This window comes from Hyla sarda, chromosome 7 (genome assembly GCF_029499605.1).
Source record: "Hyla sarda isolate aHylSar1 chromosome 7, aHylSar1.hap1, whole genome shotgun sequence".
In the NCBI taxonomy this organism is placed as follows: Eukaryota; Metazoa; Chordata; class Amphibia; order Anura; family Hylidae; genus Hyla; species Hyla sarda.
In genome coordinates, this window is record NC_079195.1 from 71,630,361 (window position 1) to 71,656,554 (window position 26,194).

Genomic DNA, 26,194 nt, shown 5'->3' on the forward strand with positions numbered 1-26,194 from the left:
AGACAGCAAAAACTACTCTAAAGAAAAGCTAAAGAGAATGTAGCTGTTTTACAACATGCATAGATCACACAAGTCTGCAGTGGTGTATGATAGATAAGTGACTTGTATCGGGGAAAAAGTAGAATTGGTTTCATGTAAATTGTAACAACTCCTTCTGTTGAGGTCTAGAGACATTTGGTGTAGCCAACGGCAATGTATGTGAATACCTCCTTCCGAATTAACAATTCTGCCTCCTGTTACCTTCAATTTCTCTTATTATCATGTAGAGACACAGGTGTTATGTCAGGTCAAGTTAGAAACACACTGCTGGGATATAACATGCTTCAATAGGTGTTCATTGTAATTTATTATTACGGATGTAGCAGAGCTGATTTTGTCATTGAACATTTTTGGGCTCTGGGTTTAAGTGGTTTTATTTCCCATCAGGTTATGTGCATACATAGTATTTTGAGCTTAATTTTTTTGAGTTATTTTACCAAAATTGGGAGTGGGTCCAAAACAGAGGAGAACGTGCAAATGTTTACATGATGGTTATTTTGTGTGTTGGTTTCATCCCTGGTTTTGTTATAAACAGGGGCGTAGCTATACAGGGTGCAAAGTCAGCAGTTGCACCCAGGCCCAGATGCCGGAGTGGGCCCTAGGATACCTCTGTAACATACTAAAACATCAGTATTATGAATGGTACATGATAGATGGGGGGGCCCAGATTTTGCACTGGGGCCCAGGAGCTGCAAATTCCACCTCTGGTATAATAAAAATATGAGGACCAAAATACCGTGTGTGCACATAGCCATGGCATGTGACAACATATCATCACAGGCTGAATTTCGTCCTGCACAGCATCTTTCCCAACAAAACATAACATTATTGTCTTTTATGTATCAGATAAAGGGAAATTATTGCCTAATCCAATGAGAAGCTTTTGTTTTACTTATAAAAAGACCCATTTTTACAAACTGAAGTTGTCCATTCATAACATAACATCTAATGGGGCTTTCCTATAATCAAAGCATATCACCTATTCCCAGTGCCTGATCAGTGGGGGTCCCAATGGTTGGATCAGCAGTTGAGCCCCCACAACCACAATAAGTGGGATCTTTACTCATTTAAAAGGAGCAGCAGTTGGGCACGTACACCGCATTTACATTCCATTTTTGAGGATAGATGATACATTTTCATTATGGTAAAAAAATAAAAATAATTATTGGCTTCTATATTGTGAAATATTTGTTTGCATTGGGTATACAAGTTAGACGTCCTCTGAAATGTTTTGATGGTAACTTTTGCTCCCTCCATAGACTTTGAGACAGTAGTTTCCTATGGGAACTTAAGTGGTGGAGAATATTATTAGAAGAGCTAAATAGAGAGGAATAGGTTAAATAGCTTACATCCTTTGTATTTGTTATACAGTGCTATGAAGTGTAACAGCAACCTGTCATATGATCCAGGGCTGGCAACCTGCAGAGATGGGAGAGTGCAGAATACAAAGCTGGTGCTGCAACGTATTCAGTTGTATTAAGCCATATGTGTAATATACCCAGCAAGCAACACAACATAACTTCTCATTTTATTTTATATTAATGATATTACTATACAATGTAATTATTTTTCAAAGGAACACTAATTTATGTTTTTTTAATATACTTTTATTATTTTATTACAATTATTTGTTCATATCGGATGGAGAAGTCTCATATAACGTTATGTTAAAAGTGACTCATAATTCACAAATACCCATCTGCTCCTCAGCTCTCCTTACTCGCAGTGCACAGGATGCCAGAATCTTTTGTGAATTATTCACGTAGACAGGTACATCTTTGAGAAGTGCTGCATCTACAGGGGACATGGTGTGCCTTTCAGAGCTGTACTCCACAGCACCTTGCTTCAAATACGAACCTGCTAAGAATGGATGACAAAATATATGGAACAGACAATTGGTTGTATATTATTTTATAATAACTGACACTATTATATGAAAATACAAAAACTTTATTGAAAATAACTATACAGAGAAACCCTACCCATAAAAACACATGCCCTTATGAGTCCCAGCATCATGTATATATAGTACATATTAAGCAAAAACTATATCATGCTTGAATAACATTAAAGGTTAATTATCTGAATGGAACATGCCGGTATAAGGATTCACCTCACCACCACTTCCATATGTGTTTTGTACACCTTCGTCAGGATCGGCTGCAGTAGTGCTGCTATGTAGTTTGGAGCTCCCACATTTTTTTTGGGAGGGGTTTGGTTTTTAAGGGAAGGTATTTTTATGGCCGGGGTTTCTCTAAATGGTTAGTTTCTTAAGATGTTGTATTTTCATATAATAGTTAGTGTCAGTTTTTGTAGGTTCCTTTGCATATTACTTTAGAAGATAAAGGGCAGTTTGCGTCAGTATCCTGACCCACCTGCCCACCCAATAAGAAGAACCCAAGAAAGAAAGAAAGTGTCTGTGCTATATCTGCCAGATAAGTGTCTGCTAGAGAAAGGCCCTCTATATAAATGCCTACCAGGGAATGCCCTTGAACTCCTAAAAATAGAGTGACTCACTGTCCGAATGTCTAGTAGATTTGCCATACAGTTCCCCAATAGAGAGGTCTACATCCAGTGAAAGCTTTTCTCCCAAATGCAGCCAAAGTGTTCGCTACTACATCCTCCTGCAGTCTAAAGCTAAACAACCAGATCACAGAAGTCACTCATTTGGCAAATAGGTGATATTGGCCCCCTCAAAAAAAGCCTACACTGAAGTGTCTACACAAATCTCAGAACTGTTAACTGAGCAAGGGAAGCAGGACTCACAGGCCTTCTATGTGTTAGATGGGAAGCAGGACTCACAGGCCTTCTATATGTTTGATGGGAAGCAGGACTCACAGGCCTTCTATATGTTAGATGGGAAGCAGGACTCACAGGCCTTCTATATGTTAGATGGGAAGCAGGACTCACAGGCCTTCTCTATGTGTCCGCCAGGGAAGAATAACTTACAGGCTTTCTCCATGTGTGAGCACGGAAATATGACTCACAGGCCTTCTCTATGTGTGTGGGGAGGGGGGGGGGGATAAGGACTCACAGGCTTTTTCTATGTACGTGTGGAGGAAGCAGGAATTAACAGACTTTCTCTATATGTCCAAGTCCATGTATGGGCTGAGGAAGGACTGACAGGCTTTCTCCATGTATGGGCTAAGGAAGGACCCACAGGCTTTCTCCATGTATGGGCTAAGGAAGGACCCACAGGCTTTTGCCATGTATGGGCTGAGGAAGGACTGACAGGCTTTCTCCATGTATGGTCTAAGCAAGGACCCACAGACTTTCTCCATGTATGGGCTAAGGAAGGGCACACAGGATTTCTCCATGTATGGGCTAAGGAAGAACCCACAGGCTTTCTCCATGTATGGGCTAAGCAAGGGCCCACAGGCTTTCTCCATGTGTGGGCTAAGAAGGGGCCCACAGGCTTTCTCCATGTATGGGCTGAGGAAGGGCCCACAGGCTTTCTCTATTTATGGGCTAAGCAAGGGCCCACAGGCTTTCTCCATGTGTGGGCTAAGAAGGGGCCCACAGGCTTTCTCCATGTATGGGCTAAGGAAGGGCCCACAGGCTTTCTCCATGTATGAGCTAAAGAAGGGCCCACAGGCTTTCTCTATTTATGGGCTAAGCAAGGGCCCACAGGCTTTCTCCATGTGTGGGCATGTGAAGTGTGACTCACAGGCTTTCTATATGTGTGGGCTGGGGAAGAAGGCTCCAAAAGGGACCGGAATAAGAGGTGGAATATAACAATAATTATTTTTGCATACTATCCTGTCTCATAACCAAACAGTGATAGTCGCTCACCCCAAACAGCCTGTCTGTGGCACGGACCAGTTCAAACCTCACTGGGATCAATGAAACGTCTGGGAGTTTTCACATTGGCAGTTCTTTCCATTATCTTTGTGATGTTTTATTAAGGTAGACAGGTATATATTTTTATTTAGCATGGTCTTATAAATTCTTACTACTTATTTGTTACTTCCCTTTTTACAACACCTCATAGACATCTTTGTTTTTACAAGTTCAGGCAAGTTTTAATTCAGTCTTTATTTTGCATTCTGTCTTTGCTAAACGCTATATTTTTTGTTTGAAAATGAGTATGTCATTATGTATTTGTACTATTTTACAATTTAGGAGAGATTACTGGTGTCACGAAGCCGGCTGGCAGGTAGTGGATCCTCTGTGCCAGAGAGGGATTGGCGTGGACCGTGCTAGTGGATCGGTTCTAAGTCACTACTGGTTTTCACCAGAGCCCGCCGCAAAGCGGGATGGTCTTGCTGCGGCGGTAGTGACCAGGTCGTATCCACTAGCAACGGCTCAACCTCTCTGACTGCTGAAGATAGGCGCGGTACAAGGGAGTAGACAGAAGCAAGGTCGGACGTAGCAGAAGGTCGGGGCAGGCAGCAAGGATCGTAGTCGGGGGCAACGGCAGGAGGTCTGGAACACAGGCTAGGAACACACAAGGAAACGCTTTCACTGGCACAATGGCAACAAGATCCGGCGAGGGAGTGAAGGGGAAGTGAGGTATAAATAGGGAGTGCACAGGTGAAACACACTAATTGGAACCACTGCGCCAATCAGCGGCGCAGTGGCCCTTTAAATCGCAGAGACCCGGCGCGCGCGCCCTAGGGAGCGGGGCCGCGCGCGCCGGGACAGGACAGACGGAGAGCGAGTCAGGTACGGGAGCCGGGATGCGCATCGCGAGCGGGCGCTACCCGCATCGCGAATCGCATCCCGGCTGGAGACGGTATCGCAGCGCACCGGGTCAGTGGAGCTGCCCGGAGCGCTGCGGTAGCGAGAGAGAAGCGAGCGCTCCGGGGAGGAGCGGGGACCCGGAGCGCTCGGCGTAACAACTGGCAGTATTTAGTTAAAATATTGTTTGATGCTGTGTATTAATACATGTAGTGCGTTATCTTATGTAGTTTTACGTGTGTGTAGGAAGATAGGATAAACACATATGGATAAATTTTATGTTGTGTATACGTGTCGTTTTGTAAATGCAGGGGTGGGGTTTGTTCCTAGAAACACCGCAGGCGACTTCTCTGTGAAATTCAAACTGTTCTACTCCTCTTCCTCTATGCGGTCCTTCCTTTATCACCCTGACTTCCCCTCTGGTATGTCTTCTGCGATGGTGAGGGTGTGGGGGTAGAGGGGCCTCTTCTGCTGGGCTGACGTGGTGGACCCCCTATCTTGCTCTCTCCTGCCTTTTGACCAACTGATGAACTGCTGGGAGCTCCCCTCGTCTGAGCGCCTCAACTACTTACAATTGAGACATTTTTTGTCTGGCACCGGCTCTGCCCACTAATTTTGAGCGGTTATGTCGGCGGGGGGGGGGGGGGGGGGGGTGGTGGTTCTCAGATAAGGGGCCTTCTCTCGGATATTTATTCCTTACTTCTTCAACCCCTTAATGGCGACCCTCCCTCACATCGATACATGGGTCGCTGGGAGACTGCCCTGAATACTACCATTACCATATCTCAGTGGCATGTTATTTGGGAGAGGGCTTCTAAGGCCTCCATTTGCACTGCATACAAGGAATCTCGGTATAAAATGATTATGGGCTGGTATCATACCCCGGAGTTGCTGAATAGATAGAATCCTGACATTCCTCCTCAATGCTGGCGTTGTGGGGTGGGGTTGGGTTCGCTATATCATATTTTCTGGTCCTGCCCTCTCATAGTGGACCATTGGAGTAAAGTGCGGAGCCTTGTTTCTGATGTACTAGGAGTCTCCATCCCTCTAGACCCTCTTGTTTATCTCCTTCACCTAACTCACCCTTCCCTTTCTAAGAAACTCTTTAAACTTTTCATGCATATTGCCTTGGCAGCCAAAACCCTCATAGCTAAGTGTTGGAAGAGGACTCTTCCTCCCTCTGAATCAGACCTGCTGGCCGGTATACGTAAGATCCACTCCTTGGAATTCCTCAAGGCCTCCTTAAATAATTCTATCTCTTCCTTTCTTTGTATTTGGGAACCCTGGGACCGCTTTTCTGAACACCAGCCGCGTTGACTTTCCTGTAACATCTTCCCCTTCTTTATCCTTCCTTTTCCTTCCCTTCTTCTTTCCTTGGGTGTTATGTTTTGTTCGGTGTTTGTCTCTGTGGACCTTGTTGTTGTATCCCCACCCCATTTTTTGTTGTGGCCTTTGGGCCTCATTGCCTACACGTTCGGAGCTGTGGGCTTCAGCTAGTTTGTGTATTATTCCAGTTGATGTATTGCTCCATTGTTTTGGTTCGGTTCTATTTACAATGATATCCATTCCGCCTCTTTATGATGTTATCAGTGTACTCTTTCTCCATTGTTTGGATTTTTGTGTATGATAAAATCTTTAATAAAAATTTACAGTTGAAAAAAAAAAAAGGAAAACCGCAGGTGTTTCGGACTGGATCATTATCCTCCTCCAACAGGATTTGTGTGTCTTTTTGTGTTAGTATGAGTAAGGCCGATGTGATTGGCCAAAATGCGTCACTTCCATTGTCCCGTACCAGAGATTTTATGTATTCAGTAAAGATATAATCATGTTCACGAGCTGCCGGGCTGGACATCTCTTCTGTGTTTAATACTGTCTCCTGGGCAGGATAAAAATATCCTTTTTTCTGAAAAAAATTTGAAATTACATTTTCATTTATTTCCTTACAAAGAGAGGCATTGGTCATTTAAAAACTAAATCTGCTCTGTTAGATACTTGTCAGGTCACAGTTGCTATCTAGCTCACTACATTATAAAGATAGTGCTCTATAGATATACACCTGCAGAATGCATAAGGCGATTGTGCAGAAGAAGTGCTGCTTCAAAAATGGTCAAAGAGACCCTCTAACATGTTACATCATATAGAGTGACACCTTTAGGGACACTGACCTGGTGCAGGAAATGCCCAGAATGTCTAGCTGACTATGTTTTGGCCACTGAAGTCAATGGGACTTCTGCATCTCCATGCAAGTATAAGCCTCTCACTTTGACAGTTTTGTAACATCTACATGCCACAGAGCGTCCAATGGTGAAGTAGCCTTACTATTTTCAGTCAGAGTAGACCAGGGACCTGACGGAGCTGCTAAAACATATAAAATGCACAGTGGTTAAGACAATTTTTTCTCTTCTTCCGGTTTAGGTCATTTGTTGAACAGTATTTACAATGACAAATACAGAATTTCCATTCATGGCCTGAATACATGCTTCTTCTCACTATGTTCAGCCTATATCTGTTCTGGTGGGAGATGACATGAGGGAATTTCTAACTTGCAAGCGCACAAAGATTTCTTCACCAAGAGAATCTATCAGACTCTAGGATCCCTATGACTTACCCTCACGTTCCGCCGCCATGGCACATGCTATTGAAATGGATGACGGTGAGATGACCAATGATGACTACCCCAGTAGTTCCCGGAGGGACTCCTCAATTAAAGCTCGCCACTTATTTCGAAAGCTGAACAGACCAGGAAATGGTCACCCGAAAGGCCTGCGAGCCACCTCTCCCATGGGAAGGGTGATTTTGATAAATTCTCCCTTAGAAGGTAAGTGATTTTTTTACTCTACATCATTTAATGCCCTGACTGTGCTTAGTTAAAAAAAAAATATTTTGAAGGATAGTATCTATTGCTATAATTTTGTGACTAGATTTATCATGGAGAGGAATACAAAGTAAGTATATCTGTATCCAAAGGATGGGAGAAAAGATGTCTGATCACGTTGGTCCCACCACTGGGGACTCCCTCAACCTGGGCTGCAGCACCCCAGATATCCGGTGCACGGAGCGAAAATCACTCCATGTCGGATGATTGGTGATGCGGGGCGGAGGCTCGTGATGTCACGGTCACACCCTGCTCGTGAAGTCATGGTCACGCCCTCTCAATGCAAGTCTATGGGAGGGGGAGTGATGACTGTCAAGCTCCCTCCCATAGACTTGCATTGAGGGGCGTGGTGATGATGTCACAAGCCTCTGGCACTGCACTTGGCGCTCTAAAGGAACACCGGGTGCAGCAGGGAGACAGCGGGGGGTCCCCCTTTGGAGGCGGGTACTCCTTTAATCAGCCCCATATCTCTAGACTATTCCTTTGCTCTCTCCAGCACAACAGGTAGTATTAGGTGGGTTGAGGCCTAGGCTTTGCAGTACAACTGAACCTGCAATCGCCAGGATGACCATCGGCATCACAATTACATGGTGTCAAGCAATTAAAGGGGCAGCCAGGGGCTAATAATGACCCTTGGACCTAGAAGACCCTGCTTCTGGATTATAGGGATTACAGTTAGGTCTCTTTTACATTTTTGTTGGGCTATTTAGAGCTACGTTGGCAGTTCTGTCAAATTGGATCTCCAATGGACCCCATTCAAGTCCATGTGACCTGTCAGGACCCGGTGGTGACACAGTGGAGTCCATTGTGCTCCGACCCCTTAACGGGACGGAGCACAATTGCAATGTGAACTTAGCCTTATATGTTCACGTCCCCTAAGTAAAAAAAAAAAAGATTTTTAACATAAAAAAATATTTTCCTATTTATAATATGAGAATTTAAAAAATATATACATTATTGAAATTGCCATATCCTGTGGCTATGCCATAAATGCCAGACAAACGCGAGGCTACACAACAGTCACAACTGCTACTAGTGTCATTATTTTTATCAATATAACTAAATAACAGAAGCAAAATATCACAAAAAGAGAGCTAAAAAAAATTTGCGTGGCTAAGAATACAAAATAAAAATAAGAAGTAATATAAAAAAAACTATAAAATCAGTAGAATATGTAGAGTTATTTTTATGTTCTTTATTAACCCCATAAGGACACGTGCCATAAATGTACGGCTCTGAAGCAAGTTACTTCACGCACGCTACATAGCATGCGAGCTTCGGCTTCTGTCAGCAGCCAGGGACTCACCGATAAGGGTGGATATCAGGAATCCTGCTGATGCCCGGCATTAACTTCTCAGATGCCGTGATCAATGCTGATCACAGCATCTGAAGCATCGGTGGGGTTTGGGGGGGATTCATCAGACCACCCCTGGCCATCTGTTGTGATGTTTTCTGGTCTGCCTTCTAGCATAGCAATGATCAGTATTTGCAGTCTAAAGATTTCAATAAATAGTCCCCTACGGGACTAAAAAGGTATAAAAAATAAAGTTCTAATAACAGTGAATAAACCCTTTCCCCAATAAAAAATACATTTTCCATCTTTTCCAATTTTACAAAAACATTTTTATTAAATAAATCGGCATATTTTGTATAGCCATGTCCGAATTTTAAAAATATAATGTTAATTCTCCTGTATGGTAAACGGCGTAAATGTAAAAAATACCAAAGTAAAAAATTGCTAATATTTGGTCACATCACTTCATGGGATTAGAAAAAAAAGAATAAAAAGTTATCAAAAAGTCACATACGGAAAAGTGTTACAGATAAAAACTAAAGCCCTGTATATGAATAAATTAGAAAGTTATAGGGGGTCAGAATAGGGCAATTTTAAACATATTTATTTTGTTAAAACATTTACCGGTAGATTTTTTAAAAAAAAGTACAATAATAAAAAAGCATGTCAATATGGGTATCATTTTAATTGTATTGAACAGTATAAAGAGAACATGCCAGTTTGAAGTGTGTTAAAACAAAGCCCGCATAAAAGTTGCAAAATTGCAGTTCTCTTTTCAGTTTTCCACCGTAAATTATATTTTTTTGGTTGCACCATACATTGTACAGTAAAATGAAAGGTGTTGTTGCAAAATACAATTGGTCGCACAAAAAACAAGCCCTCATATGGGTCTATGGATGTAAGAGTTATGTCTCCTAGAAGGCGAGGAAGAAAAAGGTACTCCACCCCTAGACACCTTATCCCCTATCCAAAGGATAGGGGATAAGATGTCAGATCGCCAGGGTCCCGCTGCTGGGGACCCCCGGGATCTCGGCTATCATTACTGCACATAGCAAACTCGCTCTGTGCGTAATGACAGGCAATACAGGGGCCGGAGCATTGCTACGTCACGGCTCCGCCCTATCGTGATGTAACAACCCGCCCCCTCAATACAAGTCTATGGGAGGGAGCATGGCGGCCATCACACCCCCTCTCATAGACTTGCATTAAGGGGGCGGGCCGTGACGTCATCTGGGATGTGATGTAACCAAAATGCAGCAATTTGTGCTTTTTTTTTTTTTTTTTTTTTTGTATGTTTACACCGTTCACCGTAAGGGATCATTAACATTCTATTTTAATAGTTTGGACATTTACACACACGGAGATACCAGATATGTTGATTTAATTTTTTTTTTACACTTGTTTTTGTAAAAAGGGAAAGGGCTTATTCACACTTTTTTTTTTTTTTTTTTACTTTTCTACTTTTTTTAAACTTATATAGTGCCCATAGGGGACTATTTATAGCAATCACTTGATTGCTAATACTGTTCAGTGCTGTGCATAGGCATAGCACTGAACAGCATTATCGGCTATCTACTGCTCTGGTCTGCTCGATTGCAGACCAGAGCAGAATACACCACGATGACGGTGGGACGCAGGTGAGTGATTGGATCCCCACTGCATGCCCTCTCAGTTCATGTCTATAGTTGTCACATCCCCTCTCATAGACATAAATGGAGGGGGCGTGGCGTGACGTCATGTCCACGGCCGCTTAAACCTAGCTTTCTAAATGTTCAGAACACCAAATGTCTGCAAGGAGATCGCGGGGGTCCCAGCAATTTGGATAAGGGATAAGATGTCTAGCAACGGAGTACCCATTTAAGGACAAAATGGGCTGAGGGATTAAACAATCTAGAATGTATTAAAATAATTGCACATATACATACATTTTATATATTACATATTATAAATAAATAAATACATAACTGTACTTATAACTGTAATAATATCTTTTACAGCCAACAGTGATGAAAGTGATTCAATCCTCGCTATCACAGTGGATAAAACTCCTGATGGAAGATTGGGCTTCAGTGTCCGAGGAGGTTCAGAACATGGACTGGGGATTTTTGTCAGTAAAGTGGAAGAAGGAAGCAGTGCTGGTAAGACATCTGTATACCCTATGTACATAATGTACGTGTCTAATGTGATATTGCCTTACATGTTAGAGTTTTTGTTGTTTGATGCCAATGACACCGAAATGCTACCAGATAATATATACTGTATATAATGTTATGTGAATGTAGTGTTTGATATTAATCGCTAATATATAACTTCATCCTTGGCAGATTTTGACATTTTTTTTTTATAGGAAGAGTAATATTGTAAATGTATGCAGTTTATGCACATGTTCCCAATCGCTTAGCCTTGTATTTGTGATACTTTAGATATAGGGTTTTAAAGGGGTACTGTTACGCCTAGCGCTCCGGGTCCCCGCTCCTCCCCGGAGCGCTCACGGCGTCTTTCTCCCTGCAGCGCCCCGGTCGGTCCCGCTGACCGGGAGCGCTGCACTGTCTTGGCCGTTGGGGATGCGATTCGCACAGCGGGACGCGCCCGCTCGCGAATCGCATCCCAGGTCACTTACCCGTCCCGGTCCCCTGCTGTCATGTGCTGGCGCGCGCGGCTCCGCTCTCTAGGGCGCGCGCGCGCCAGCTCTCTGAGACTTAAAGGGCCAGTGCACCAATGATTGGTGCCTGGCCCAATTAGCTTAATTAGCTCCCACCTGTGCACCTGTCTATATAACCTCACTTCCCCTTCCCTTCCTTGCCGGATCTTGTTGCCTTGTGCCAGTGAAAGCGTTTAGTGTGTCCAAAGCCTGTGTACCTGAACTTCTGCTACCCATCCTGACTACGAACCTTGCCGCCTGCCCCCGACCTTCTGCTACGTCTGACCTTGCCTCTGCCTAGTCCTTCTGTCCCACGCCTTCTCAGCAGTCAGCGAGGTTGAGCCGTTGCTAGTGGATACGACCTGGTTGCTACTGCCGCAGCAAGACCATCCCGCTTTGCGGCGGGCTCTGGTGAAAACCAGTAGCCTCTTAGAACCGGTCCACTAGCACGGTCCACGCCAATCCCTCGCTGACACAGAGGATCCACTACCTGGAAGCCGAATCGTGACAGTAGATCCGGCCATGGATCCCGCTGAGGTGCCGCTGCCAAGTCTCGCTGATCTTCCCACGGTGGTCGCTCAGCAATCGCAGCAGATTGCCCAACAAGGACAGCAGCTGTCGCAGTTGACCGCCATGTTACAGCAACTTCTGCCTCTGCTACAGCAGCAACCATCTCCTCCGCCAGCTCCTGCACCTCCTCCGCAGCGAGTGGCCGCTCCTAACCTCCGCTTGTCCCTGCCGGACAAATTTGATGGGGACTCTAAACTCTGCCGTGGATTTTTGTCTCAGTGTTCCCTGCATATGGAGATGTTGTCGGACTTGTTTCCTTCAGAACGGTCTAAGGTGGCGTTCGTAGTGAGCCTTCTTTCAGGAAAGGCCTTGTCTTGGGCCACACCGCTCTGGGACCGCAATGATCCTGCCACAGCCACAGTCCAGGCCTTCTTCGCTGAACTCCGGAGTGTCTTCGAGGAGCCAGCCCGAGCTTCTTCTGCCGAGACTGCCCTGTTGAACCTGGTCCAGGGTAATTCTTCCGTTGGCGAGTACGCCATACAATTCCGTACTTTTGCTTCTGAACTATCCTGGAATAATGAGGCTCTCTGCGCGACCTTTAAAAAAGGCCTATCCAGTCGCATCAAGGATGTGCTGGCCGCACGAGAGATTCCTGCCAATCTGCAAGAACTCATCCATCTAGCTACCCGCATTGACATGCGTTTTTCTGAGCGACACCAAGAGCTCCGCCAGGAAAAAGACTTAGATCTCTGGGCACCTCTCCCACAGTATCCGTTGCAATCTACGCCTGGGCCTCCCGCCGAGGAGGCCATGCAAGTGGATAAGTCTCGCCTGACCCAGGAAGAGAGGAATCGCCGTAGGGAAGAAAATCTCTGTCTTTACTGTGCCAGTACCGAGCATTTCTTGGTGGATTGCCCTATCCGTCCTCCACGCCTGGGAAACGCACGCACGCACCCAGCTCACGTGGGTGTGGCGTCTCTTGGTTCCAAGTCTGCTCCTCCACGTCTCACGGTACCCGTGCGGTTTTCTTCTTCAGCCAACTCCTCCCTCTCAGCCGTGGCCTGCTTGGACTCCGGTGCCTCTGGAAATTTTATTTTGGAGTCCTTTGTTAATAAATTCAGCATCCCGGTGACCCGTCTCGTCAAACCGCTCTACATTTCCGCGGTCAACGGAGCCAGATTGGACTGCACCGTGCGTTACCGCACAGAACCCCTCCTGATGTCTATCGGACCCCACCACGAAAGGATTGAGTTCTTCATTCTCCCCAACTGTACCTCTGAGGTCCTCCTCGGTCTGCCTTGGCTCCGGCTTCATTCCCCCACCATTGATTGGACCACCGGGGAGATCAGGAACTGGGACTCTGCCTGCCACAGGAAGTGCCTCTCCCCCCCTCCCAGTCCCGTCAGGCAAGCCTCTGTGCCTCCCCATGGCCCCCGTCCTGGTGTCACACTGCCCCGTGCCAGGCCTCGCCCTCTGCCCTCCCTCCCCATTCCCACTCCTGCTGTACTGCCTGCCGTTGAGGAAACCCTCCATTCTTTCCCGGTGTCCTCATCCCAGGGGAGGCAGTTACCGGACAAAGAGAAGGGGAGACCTAAGGGGGGGGGTACTGTTACGCCTAGCGCTCCGGGTCCCCGCTCCTCCCCGGAGCGCTCACGGCGTCTTTCTCCCTGCAGCGCCCCGGTCGGTCCCGCTGACCGGGAGCGCTGCACTGTCTTGGCCGTTGGGGATGCGATTCGCACAGCGGGACGCGCCCGCTCGCGAATCGCATCCCAGGTCACTTACCCGTCCCGGTCCCCTGCTGTCATGTGCTGGCGCGCGCGGCTCCGCTCTCTAGGGCGCGCGCGCGCCAGCTCTCTGAGACTTAAAGGGCCAGTGCACCAATGATTGGTGCCTGGCCCAATTAGCTTAATTAGCTCCCACCTGTGCACCTGTCTATATAACCTCACTTCCCCTTCCCTTCCTTGCCGGATCTTGTTGCCTTGTGCCAGTGAAAGCGTTTAGTGTGTCCAAAGCCTGTGTACCTGAACTTCTGCTACCCATCCTGACTACGAACCTTGCCGCCTGCCCCCGACCTTCTGCTACGTCTGACCTTGCCTCTGCCTAGTCCTTCTGTCCCACGCCTTCTCAGCAGTCAGCGAGGTTGAGCCGTTGCTAGTGGATACGACCTGGTTGCTACTGCCGCAGCAAGACCATCCCGCTTTGCGGCGGGCTCTGGTGAAAACCAGTAGCCTCTTAGAACCGGTCCACTAGCACGGTCCACGCCAATCCCTCGCTGACACAGAGGATCCACTACCTGGAAGCCGAATCGTGACAGGTACTCTGGGGGCAAACTATTTTTTTCATATCAACTGGCTCTAGAAAGTTAAACAGATTTGTAAATTAAAAACAGAAAATTTGCACGGACCTTCCAGGATAGTGTAAATAGTTTTAGTTTTATATATATATATATATATATATATATATATATATATATATATAATGTATATTATAGATACTGTATAATAATATATAAAATAGATTACTGGGTCGTGCTTCAATAATAATTCGATTATTTTATTAAAGGGGTACTCCGGTGAAAACCTTTTTTCTTTTAAATCAACTGGTGGCAGAAAGTTAAACATATTTGTAAATTACTTCTATTAAAAAATCTTAATCCTTCCAGTACTTATTAGCTGCTGAATGCTACAGAGGAAATTCCTTTCTTTTTGGAACACTGATGACATCACGAGCACAGTGCTCTCTGCTGACATCTCTGTCCATTTTAGCAACCATGCATAGCAGGTGTATGCTAAGGGCAGCATGGTGGCTCAGTGGTTAGCACTGATGCTTTGCAGTGCTGGGGACTTGGGTGCAAATCCCACTAAGGACAACAATAAATAAAGCGTTATTATTATTATGATAACATCAGCAGAGAGAACTGTGTTCGTGATGTCATCAGAGAGCATTCCAAAAAGAAAATAATTTCCTCAGCAGCTAATAAGTACAGGAAGGATTAAGATCTTTTAATAGAAGTAATTTACAAATATGTTTAACTTTCTGCCACCAGTTGATTTAAAAGGAAAAAGGTTTTCACTGGAGTACCCCTTTAAAATATCATAATATAAAATGCAATACGTTACTCCTCACAGGGCCCGTGTGAGAAGAACACATAAAATGTAAAATGTAGGCAATCTTACAATATATATATAAATAGATCAATCACTGGTATATATAAATAGCTTAGTATATGCATACAGTTTCTATATTCTATGTAGCTGATTTTCACAAAAAGGAGCTGTTAAAGATAAAGATTATGTGTCCTTTTGGACAAAGCAGTTTGTATCAAATTGTATACTATGTTACCGGTCCTGTATGTAATGGTTGTAGCAGCTCGGGCAGCTCACGCTGGGGGCAGGTTAAGTTGTTCCTGTGCCTGGGTGGATTATGGCACAAAAAAGCTCCAGGCGGCGGTCCTAGATGGTACTGATGGTGTAGCCTAGCAAAGTCCTGATGGCAGGCGGTGGTGGTCGTCACGGGCTGGAGGCGCTGGCAAGTGCTGATGGTTTCAGAAGACCGGGAGACCGTTGGCGCTGGCAGGCGCTTAGGATGTTATTTTCCTCACCGCTGGACTTAGATGCTGGCAAGATATGACCAGAGACCGCAAGCTGAGTGCATGGAGCTTGCCTCGTGTTACCGGCGTGTAACGTCAGCAGAACTGGAGCTGGAGTTGTATTAGCAGGACCGGACACATACAGGACTGGATCGACTTCTGCACGAAAGTCCATGTAATCGGCTTCCTCCATAGGTAGTGAGCACAGTTCATATGCAGCATTAATACCAGTGATGGTGCAAACAAGACTAGATGCGTTTCAGGGTTCTCTAGTATGACCTTTTCCTCAGTAGTCATGCATGACTACTGAGGAAAGGGTCGTACTAGAGAACCCTGGTGCAAACAAGACTAGACGCGTTTCAGGGTTCTCTAGTATAACCCTTTCCTCAGTAGTCATGCATGACTACTGAGGAAAGGGTCATACTAGAGAACCCTGAAACGCGTCTAGTCTTGTTTGCACCATCACTGGTATTAACGCTACATATGAACTGTGCTCACTACCTACGGAGGAAGCCGATTACATTTTGTGGACTTTCGTGCAGAAGTCGATCCAGTCCTGTATGTGTCCGGTCCTGCTAATACCATCACTGGTATTAACGCTACATATGAACTGTGCTCACTACCTACGGAGGAAGCCGATTACATTTTGTGGACTTTCGTGCAGAAGTCGATCCAGTCCTGTATGTGTCCGGTCCTGCTAATACCATCACTGGTATTAACGCTACATATGAACTGGGCTCACTACCTACGGAGGAAGCCGATTACATTTTGTGGACTTTCGTGCAGAAGTCGATCCAGTCCTGTATGTGTCCGGTCCTGCTAATACCATCACTGGTATTAACGCTACATATGAACTGTGCTCACTACCTACGGAGGAAGCCGATTACATTTTGTGGACTTTCGTGCAGAAGTCGATCCAGTCCTGTATGTGTCCGGTCCTGCTAATACAACTCCAGCTCCAGTTCTGCTGACGTCACACGCCGGTAACACGAGGCAAGCTCCATGCACTCAGCTTGTGGTCTCTGGTCATATCTTGCCAGCATCTAAGTCCAGCGGTGAGGAAAATAACATCCTAAGCGCCTGCCAGCACCAACGGTCTCCCGGTCTTTTGAAACCATCAGCGCTTGCCAGCGCCTCCAGCCCGTGATGACCACTACCGCCTGCCATCAGGACTTTGCTAGGCTACACCATCAGTACCATCTAGGACCGCCGCCTGGAGCTTTTTTGTGCCATAATCCACCCAGGCACGGGAACAACTTAACCTGCCCCCAGCGTGAGCTGCCCGAGCTGCTACAACCATTACATACAGGACCGGTAACATAGTATACAATTTGATACAAAATGCTTTGTCCAAAAGGACATATAATCTTTATCTTTAACAGCACCCTATTGTGGAAATCAGCTACAGAGAATATAGGAACTGTATGCATATACTAAGCTATTTATATATACCAGGGATTGATCTATTTATATATATATTGTAAGATTGCCTACATTTTGCATTTTATGTGTTCTTCTCACACGGGCCCTGTGAGGAGTAACGTATTGCATTTTATATTATGATATTTTAATAAAATAATCGAATTATTATTGAAGCACGACCCAGTAATCTATTTTATATATTATTATACAGTATCTATAATGTACATTATATATATATATATATATATATATATATATATATATATATATATATACCATAACTATTTACACTATCCTGGAAGGTCCGGGAAAATTTTCTGTTTTTATTTTCTATTTTTCTTGCAACTGAGGTATAGTTGCATGCCCTATTTTGACCTCGGTTAGTGCTATATAATAATTGTGGGCTGCACTTGCACATTTTTTTCTTCTCTTTAGATTTGTAAATTACTTCTATTAAAAAACCTTTCCAGTACTTATTAGCTGCTGTATACTACGGAGGAAGTTGTGTAGTTCTTTTCTGTCTGACCACAGTGTCAGGAACTGTACAGAGCAGGAGAGGTTTGCTATGGAGATTTGCTTGTACTAAGGACATTTCCTGACACAGACAGAGGTGTCAGCAGAGAGCACTGTGGTCAGACAGAAAAGAACAACTCAACTTCCTCTCAAGTATACAGCAGCTAATAAGTACTGGAAGGGTTAATATTTTTTATAGAAGTAATTTACAAATCTGTTTAACTTTCTGGAGCCAGTTGATATGAAATTTTTTTTTCACAGGAGTACCCCTTTAATGGTCATTTAGATCCTTTTTGCTTAAAGGACCCAAAACAAAGTACAGAATGTCCAGATGTGTCCAATTCTCTACAGCTGGGAAATAAAGCATTACACAGCTTCCTTTGAAATCTATGTAATGCATGCACATGTTTGGGTCCTCCAGAGTGAGAGACAAATGTTACATATGTCCTGTCCCAGGTTAAGCGCCACCTCTGCTTCTTTCTCAGGCAACTGGTTGCATTCCTTGTCATCCTGGCACGAGGTGATTTAGCCTTAGGGTAGATGGCACCCTTTGTGGGATGTCTTTCATACCAATGACTTTGGCTTGTTTGAATTGAGATAGATAGATAACTTTTTCAACTTTCTTAAAGGGAACCAATCATCAGATTTTACCCTATATAACGCTTGGCAAAGCGTTATATAGGGTAAAATCTTTATTTTCACCATTCCCGGGGGATGCTCCTGCTCCCAGGGATGGTGAAGATATGGAGTTATAAACTAGTCACCGCCGCCGCCGTAAGCAGTCACCTGGGCGGGGAGCTCTTCTCATCTACTCCCGTTCTTCTGCAGGCAGCGACGCCCCCTCCGCTTGATTGATGGGCCGCGTCATTGTTCTGCTCACTAAACAGACGAAGCAGAGTGATGACGCGTCCCATCAATCAAGCGGAGGGGGCGTCGCTCCCGGCCAAAGAACGGGAGTAGATGAGAAGAGCTCCCGGCCCAGGTGACTACTTACGGCGGCGGCGGTGACTAGTTTATAACTTCATATCTTCACCATCCCTGGGGGCAGGAGCATCCCCCGGGAATGGTGAAAATAAAGATTTTACCCTATATAACGCTTTGCCAAGCGTTATATAGGGTAAAATCTGATGATTGGTTCCCTTTAAACTCTTGGCAAATTCCTTCCATATCAGTTTCATCCCTGCCGTCCAAAACGTTTTTTTATTGTAATCTTGCCATATGAGGCCTGCTTTTTGTTTTTTTTATTTCTAATTGTGAGAAAAAAATACAAGAATCTACTGTTGTTTCCTGGTTTTTTTATTTTATGGCCTTCACTTAGCTATGTAAATGACATTTTGTTCATTATGCCGTACGTTTTTATTGTTCCATCAACCAACCTATGTGAGGGTTTGTTTTTGCAAGCTGAGCTGTAGTTTTTGTAGGGGACATCACTCTTTATTCCATTTTTTTGGGGAAGCAAAGTGTCCAAAAAAATAGAAATTCTGGAATTAATTTTAATATGACATTTTAATAGTTTGGCCTTATTTTGATACAGAGAGAACAATTATGTTTTTTTTTAATGTTTAATTCTTTTTTATATTAAATGGCAAAATATTTACAAATTTCTTTTATTTGTATATTTTTTCAAAAACTTTATTTAACTTTTTCTTACTTTTTTCAGTCCTCCCCAGAGTATTGTACTGTAACGTCTTTCAGGCAGGATGAACTTAAATAAGAGGAAAGGCTCTGAGATACTCATCGGACCACCAGCAGGATGGCTGCTTGGGTCCAATGAGTCAAGATGGCCGCCGGAGCTCCACTAACCTGTTCCAGGGACCTTTTTGGATGGCCTCCTGGATTGCCAATATCACTGATCTGTGCAATGCCAATGCATAGCACTGAACAGTAATCAATGTGGGGACCAAAAATTAATATATGCAAAATTTAAATCACCCCCTTTTTGCCATTATACAAATAAAAATAAATATATGTGGTATTGCGGTGTGTGGAAATGTCTGATCTATTAAAATATAGTGTTATTGATCCTGTATGGTGAAGGGCATTAATGTAAAATAATACCAAAGTCACATAACAGGAAAAAAGGAATAAAACGTTATAAAAAAAATCATGTATGTGCAACTGGGGGACAAATATAAACATTACTAAAGTACTAGATGACCAACTTAACTTTTACTAAGCCAAATACAAGTAAAAGGTCAAATCATAGTAAGAGGTGAAAAATAGTGTGGTGTCACCAGGATCAGAGGATAACGCCTATGGACTTTATCTAAAGGTTACCTCTATGCATGAAAGTAATTCTGTTAAAAGGGATCATAGCAATTACATGCCCCTGAATGTCGTACACCAATTTGTACCAATAAAAACTACAGATCTAGTCCCAAAAAATGATCCTTAAATAACCCTGTATATGTAAAAATAAGAAAGTTATAGGGGGTAAGAATATGGCAATTTTAAACATACCGTATATACTCGAGTATAAGCCGACCCGAATATAAGCCGAGGCCCCTAATTTCACCCCAAAATCCCAGGAAAAGTTATTGACTCGAGTATAAGCCTAGGGTGGGAAATACATCATCCCCCCCCCTGTCATCATCCAGTCCCCCGTCATTAACACCTTCATCATCATCACCCCGTCATCATCACCCTGTCATCATCACCCTGTCATCATCCCCCCTTCATCATCATCACCCTGTCATCATCCCCCCTTCATCATCATCACACTGTCATCATCACCCCTTCATCATCCCCCTTCATCATCACCGCCTGTCATCATCCCCTTGTCAACATCCCACACCCCCCCTTCATCATCCCCTGGTCATCATCCCCCCCCTTCATCATCCTCTTGTCATCATCACCACATGTCATCATCATGGTCTTCAACCTGCGGACCTCCAGAGGTTTCAAAACTACAACTCCCAGCCATCGGCTGTCCGGGCTTGCTGGGAGTTGTAGTTTTGAAACCTCTGGAGGTCCGCAGGTTGAAGACCACTGCGGCCTTCGACATCATCCAGCCCCCTCTCACCCCCTTTAGTTCTGTACTCACCTCCACTCGGCGCTGGTCCGGTGCTGCAGGACTGTCCGGTGGGGAGGTCGTCCGGTGGGATAGTGGTTCCGGGCTGCCTCTTCTTCAAGGCAACGTGACTATTCCGGGGCCGGGCCCAAAGCGCGGAGAAGAGACCCCCTGGTGAAGGTGGCAGCCCGGAACCACTATCCCACCGGACGACCTCCCCACCGGACAGTCCTGCAGCACCGGACCAGCGCCGAGCGGAGGTGAGTACAGAACTAAAGGGGGTGAGAGGGGGCTGGATGATGTCGAAGGCCGCAGTGGTCTTCAACCTGCCGACCTCCAGAGGTTTCAAAACTACAACTCCCAGCAAGCCCGGACAGCCGATGGCTGCCCGGGCTTGCTGGGAGTTGTAGTTTTGAAACCTCTGGAGGTCCGCAGGTTGAAGACCACTGAGGGCGGAGAGTTCACTCGAGTATAAGCCGAGGGGGGTGTTTTCAGCACGAAAAATCGTGCTGAAAAACTGCTTATACTCGAGTATATACGGTACTTCTTTTTGTTAAAAAAGATTGACTTTGTTTAAAAGCAGTACAATAATAGAAAAGCATCTAAATCATGCTAATCGTGTGGAATCACAGAATAAAGAAAATATTGCAGTCTTACCATAAAGTGCACTGCTTAAAAACAACCCCCCCCCCCCCCCCCCACACACAGTTTTCTTTCTAATTTCGAACAATATTTTTTTTGGTTGCGCCTTTCATAGTAAAAGGAATACAATTGGTCACTCAAAAAAACAAGTCTCATAAAGGTCTGCAGATGGAAAAAGAGCTATGTCTCTTGAAAAGTAAAGAGGAAAAAATGAAAATGCAAAAATGAAACTTGGCAGTGGTCGTGACATCAAGTGCCACACAGAGATCACCGGGGGCCCAGCAGCGAGACCCCCGCAATCAGACATCTTATCCCCTATCCATAGGGGATAAGATGTCTAACAACGGAGTACCCCTATAAGGGTTAAATCTGGGCCAATGTTTGGACTGATGGCCATTTTTTCATAGACTTTAATAGAACACACACACAATATATATATATATATATATATATATATATATATATTTATTTATTTATTTTTTAAACACTCCACTTTTTATACCTATTTTGCTGCTGTTTCTTTATTTTCATTGTACACTGTGATCTGGCCTCAGGCTGCAGTTTAATCATTAGGGTTCGATTTGTATTCTTCTGCCTAAACACGATGTGAACAGTGTAATCTCTGTCCTGATCTGACAGTCAGAGTCACATTACAGCAACGTGTCCCTGCTAATGGCTGGTAGGACAATAGGCAAATGACTGCAGGTTTCATTTCAGACGACAATGTTGCTACAATGCTCATGGGGACATTTCTACATCCCTGTAGTGGAGTGCCAGGGAGCCTCACAACTATCACTACTGTCATATACTATTACCTCTTTTATTTTAAAATGCGGCAAGATATATAACACCTAAAACAAACATGCAGTTTTTTACTCAACTATTAAATAAAGAAGCTGGTTTTCTTAACCCTTGATATCCCTATGTTATCACACGGAAATCCATATTTTGTCATACATTTCTCTTCAACTGAATGTATCATTGGTCCAGTTCTGCCAAGACACCCTCTTTAAAGTCATAAGCTTTATTACACTACTAGGGCATATGGAAAGGATTACCATATAAAAAAAATATACATCGGTTCATAGTGCACCTATGTATACTATACAGGAGAAGAAAACTGTGTCCCCGTAGTCAAATATGACTCTTGCACTGATTGGCTGAACCGCGCTCACCCTCCACACACCCTCGGCTACAGAAACACAGCTTTCTTCTTTACAGTGGGACACAGTTTTCTCCATCCCCACTCCCTCTCACTCCATCCGCACTACCCGCCCGCTCTCTTACCGTGGGACAGGGATGGGAACACAGTTTCTCTGCACATCTCCCCGCCACTTATACAGACTGTGGAGCACAGTTAGAAGAGCACTCCAAAGCAGGGGCGTAGCTAGAAACCACAAGGCCACGGTGCAAAAATTTTCCCAGGGCCCCCCTACCACCTGACGACTCGCTTCCCCAATCCCAGACGACCCCTTACTCGGTGGCACAAAGATATCAGTGACTTAATGATGGGACACAGTCAGGAGAATACACAATTATATAAGTGACTAACAGGCAGGACCAGACAGACAAAACATAGGCCTAGGCATTTAAGAATAGGCAGCCCATTTTTCTAGTGGGGGTCCTACTGCTGGGACCCCCACATATCACCTTGGTTCCGGTTGTTGTAAAGCTATAACTCCCATCATGTCTGGAGAGCCTCAGGCATTATGGGAGTTGTAGTTTTGCAACAGATGGAGAGCCACGGATTAGGGTACAGTGTCACCCATCATCACTGCGGAACTTACAAGTGACTCCAGCTCTGATGGGACAGTCAGGAGAAAACACAATGATATGAATGACCTGAGTGACGTCTTCTCTGTTGTCTTTTCTTTTCTTCTCCAACTGGTCCAGACGTCAGGACTTCTTCCAGCTCCATCTTTCTGACACCCGGACATCATTGGTTCTCACTTTGACAATAGATCCTCATCCTCTGTATGAAGACAATAATCATTAATATTCTGCTAAATACTGTACCCCCTGAATATAATACTGACAAATACTGTACACCCTGAATATAATACTGCCACCCACTTTATCCCCTGAATATAAAACTACCCCTTGGACCCACTGTACCCCTTGAATATAATACTGCCACCCACTGCACCCCCTTGAATATAATACTGCCACCTACTGTACCCCCTGAATATAATACTGCCTCCTACTGTTCCCCCTGAATATAATGTTGCCACCTACTGTTCCCCCTGAATATAATGTTGCCACACACTGTGCTCTCTGAATATAATACTGCCACATTATGTATTCTATGAATATAATAATAGCACACACCGTACCCTCAGAATATAATGCTGCCACACTGTGCCCATGAACATAATACTGCCACCCACTGTACCCCTGAATATAATACTTCCACACACTGTGCCCCTGAATATAAACCCTCAAAAATAACCATGCTATATGCTGTACCCTCTGAATTTAAAGGAGTAGTCCAGTGGTGAACCCAGTGGTGAACAACTTATCCCCTATCCTAAGTATAGGGGATAAGTTTGAGATCGCGGGGGTCCGACTGCTGGGGCCCCCTGCGATCTCCTGTACGGGGCCACGACAGTCCACATGAAGGGGGCGTGTCGACCCCCGCACGAAGCGGCGGCCGACACGCCCCCTCAATGCAACTCTATGGCAGAGCCGAAGCGCTGCCTTCGGCAATCTCCGGCTCTGCCATAGAGATGTATTGAGGGGGCGTGTCGGCCGCCGCTTCGTGCGGGGGTCGACACCCGCTATCTGGCCGGAGAGCCTGGCCCCCGTACAGAGAGATCGCAGGGGGCCCCATAGGATAGGGGATAAGTTTTTCACCACTGGACCACCCCTTTAATCCTGTCACACACTGTACTTTCCAAATATAATAATCCCTCCATAATAATAATACTCATACTGTCACACACTGTTTCTTCTCAGTTTAGCTGAATTACACCTGTCCTCCTCCATACCCTTCTGTCCTCCTCCTGGTTCCTCTTTTCCAACTTCCCTTCCCCCCCCCCCCCCCCCTCCCCAGACTCCAGAATTCTGCTCTAGGATCCCCTGCCAAACTCTCCAGACCCCAAAATCTGACCCATACCCAATCACCTCCTGCCCCCCTCCCACATATTGATGAACAGTATATGTATTTATGTATGATAGATGTGTATGACACTGGCGTATGTATGGTAGATGTATGGTTGTGATTTTTGCGTGTATGAAAGATGTATGTATGATAGATGTATGATACATATACACATCATACACCCATCTAACATACATACACACACCTATCATTCATATGTACATCCATCATACATACATCATACATCCACACATCATAGATACATCCATCTAGCTTACACACATCTATCATACATACATACATAACATACATACATCACAAATACATACACGCACACATCTAGCTTACACACATCTAGCATACATACATAACATACATACATCACAAATACACATGCATGCACACATCTAGCTTACACACATCTATGAAACATACACACATCAATACAATAATAAAGCAAGAAAAAAACAGACCAAAAGATAAGGGAGAGAAATAGGTGTGTGATAACAATAATCAATAGGGTACCACTGTAACACCCTCCCTAAAAGTATTAAACCCGTAAATGTGACTCAAAACTGAACATAACAAGAAGAAAGCAAGAAAGCCCCAAAAAGAGTCACTTTGATGAAAAAGTAAAAACACATTTTATTGGTATGCACTAAAATTAGATACACACATAAAGAGGAAGACAATGCATCACAAAACACGGCACCACCGGATACCCTGCAGGAAAGATGGTAGTATGGGGGTATTGCACATAAATCCGTAATCAAACAGTACATATAAATACAGGCACCATTCTGAGTAATAGTAACATATATACAAACAGTAGAAAAGGTGCAAAAGTGCGAGTCAGTTAGGTGCTGTATATGGAGGTGTACAGACAACCTATACACCAGATTTAAAGTATATAATAATACAGGTTATACTATGCAAGATACCCACAACAAATATAGAAATCGCTGGAGAACTGCAGGGACCGGGGTGCCGCCACTCCAACACGCGTTTCGGCACGCTGACCTTCGTCCGGACGAAGGTCAGAATGCCGAAACGTGCGTTGGAGTGGTGGCACCCCGGTCCCTGCAGTTCTCCAGCGATCATATACACACCCGTCGCCTCCAGATCCCCCCACATAATACATCTCCACACATCATACATACATCCTTCTGGCTTACACACATCTCTGAACATCATACATACATGTTGCTTACACACATCATACATACGCACACATCATACATACACCATGTATACAGTACATACACACATCATACATACACCATACATACAGTACATACGCACACATCATACATACACCATACATACAGTACATACGCACACATCATACATACACACTCTGCCTCTGGACCCCAAATACAACCTGCCCCCCTCCGGACCCAAAATTAAGCCCCAGCAACCTAAGTTTGAGGCTAGTGCTGGGCCTGGTACTGGCAGCCTTGATGCCGCAGCGTCCGTGGCGACAAGCCTCCCCTACAGGCCCTGCGGGCCCCCTGTGCAATGGGGCCCGGTCACAATGGCGACCTTTGCGACCTCTATAGCTACGTCACTGCTCCAAAGCCTTTCTCCCACCTGTCCAAGGCTCACATCTACCACTGTCCACTAGCTGTTGCAAGACTACAACCCCCAACATGTCCTTACTGTAAGGGATGCTGGGAGCTGTAGTCTTGCAACAGCTAGTGGGTGGGTGGTAGATATGGGGTTGGAGAAAGGCTGTGGAGTGCCCTTCTGGCTTTAAGTGGCGGGGGGATGTGCATAGAAACTGTGTCCCAAGATGTGCTTGGAAACTGTGTCCCAAGATGTGTGAAGAAACTGTTGTCCCCATCCTGCAGTGAGAGAGTAAACAAGTAGTGGGGATGGA

The 26,194-nt window shown here is 44.8% G+C and overlaps 1 protein-coding gene and 1 long non-coding RNA gene across 4 annotated transcripts in view; one reads left to right on the forward strand and one right to left on the reverse strand.

Annotated features, from left to right (window-relative positions):
* The window catches only part of PDZD7 (PDZ domain containing 7), a 93,001-nt gene that overhangs the window by 655 nt on the left and 66,152 nt on the right, over window positions 1-26,194 (forward strand). For 2 of the 3 annotated variants that reach the window (XM_056529853.1, XM_056529854.1), the window contains exons 2-3: window positions 7,135-7,537; window positions 10,886-11,026. In XM_056529853.1, coding sequence (XP_056385828.1) covers window positions 7,345-7,537; window positions 10,886-11,026 — 334 coding nt within the window. In that variant the 5' untranslated portion in view covers window positions 7,135-7,344. Of the gene's footprint in view, window positions 1-7,134; window positions 7,538-10,885; window positions 11,027-16,559; window positions 16,943-26,194 lie in introns of those variants that run through there. The other variant, XM_056529855.1, reaches the window with a different exon arrangement.
* Window positions 1,690-15,834, reverse strand: LOC130282021 (uncharacterized). Its single transcript, XR_008846213.1, has 4 exons — window positions 15,382-15,834; window positions 6,885-7,077; window positions 6,512-6,622; window positions 1,690-1,899 (listed from the first exon to the last, which is right to left on the reverse strand). It is a non-coding gene; the product is annotated as an uncharacterized LOC130282021 (long non-coding RNA).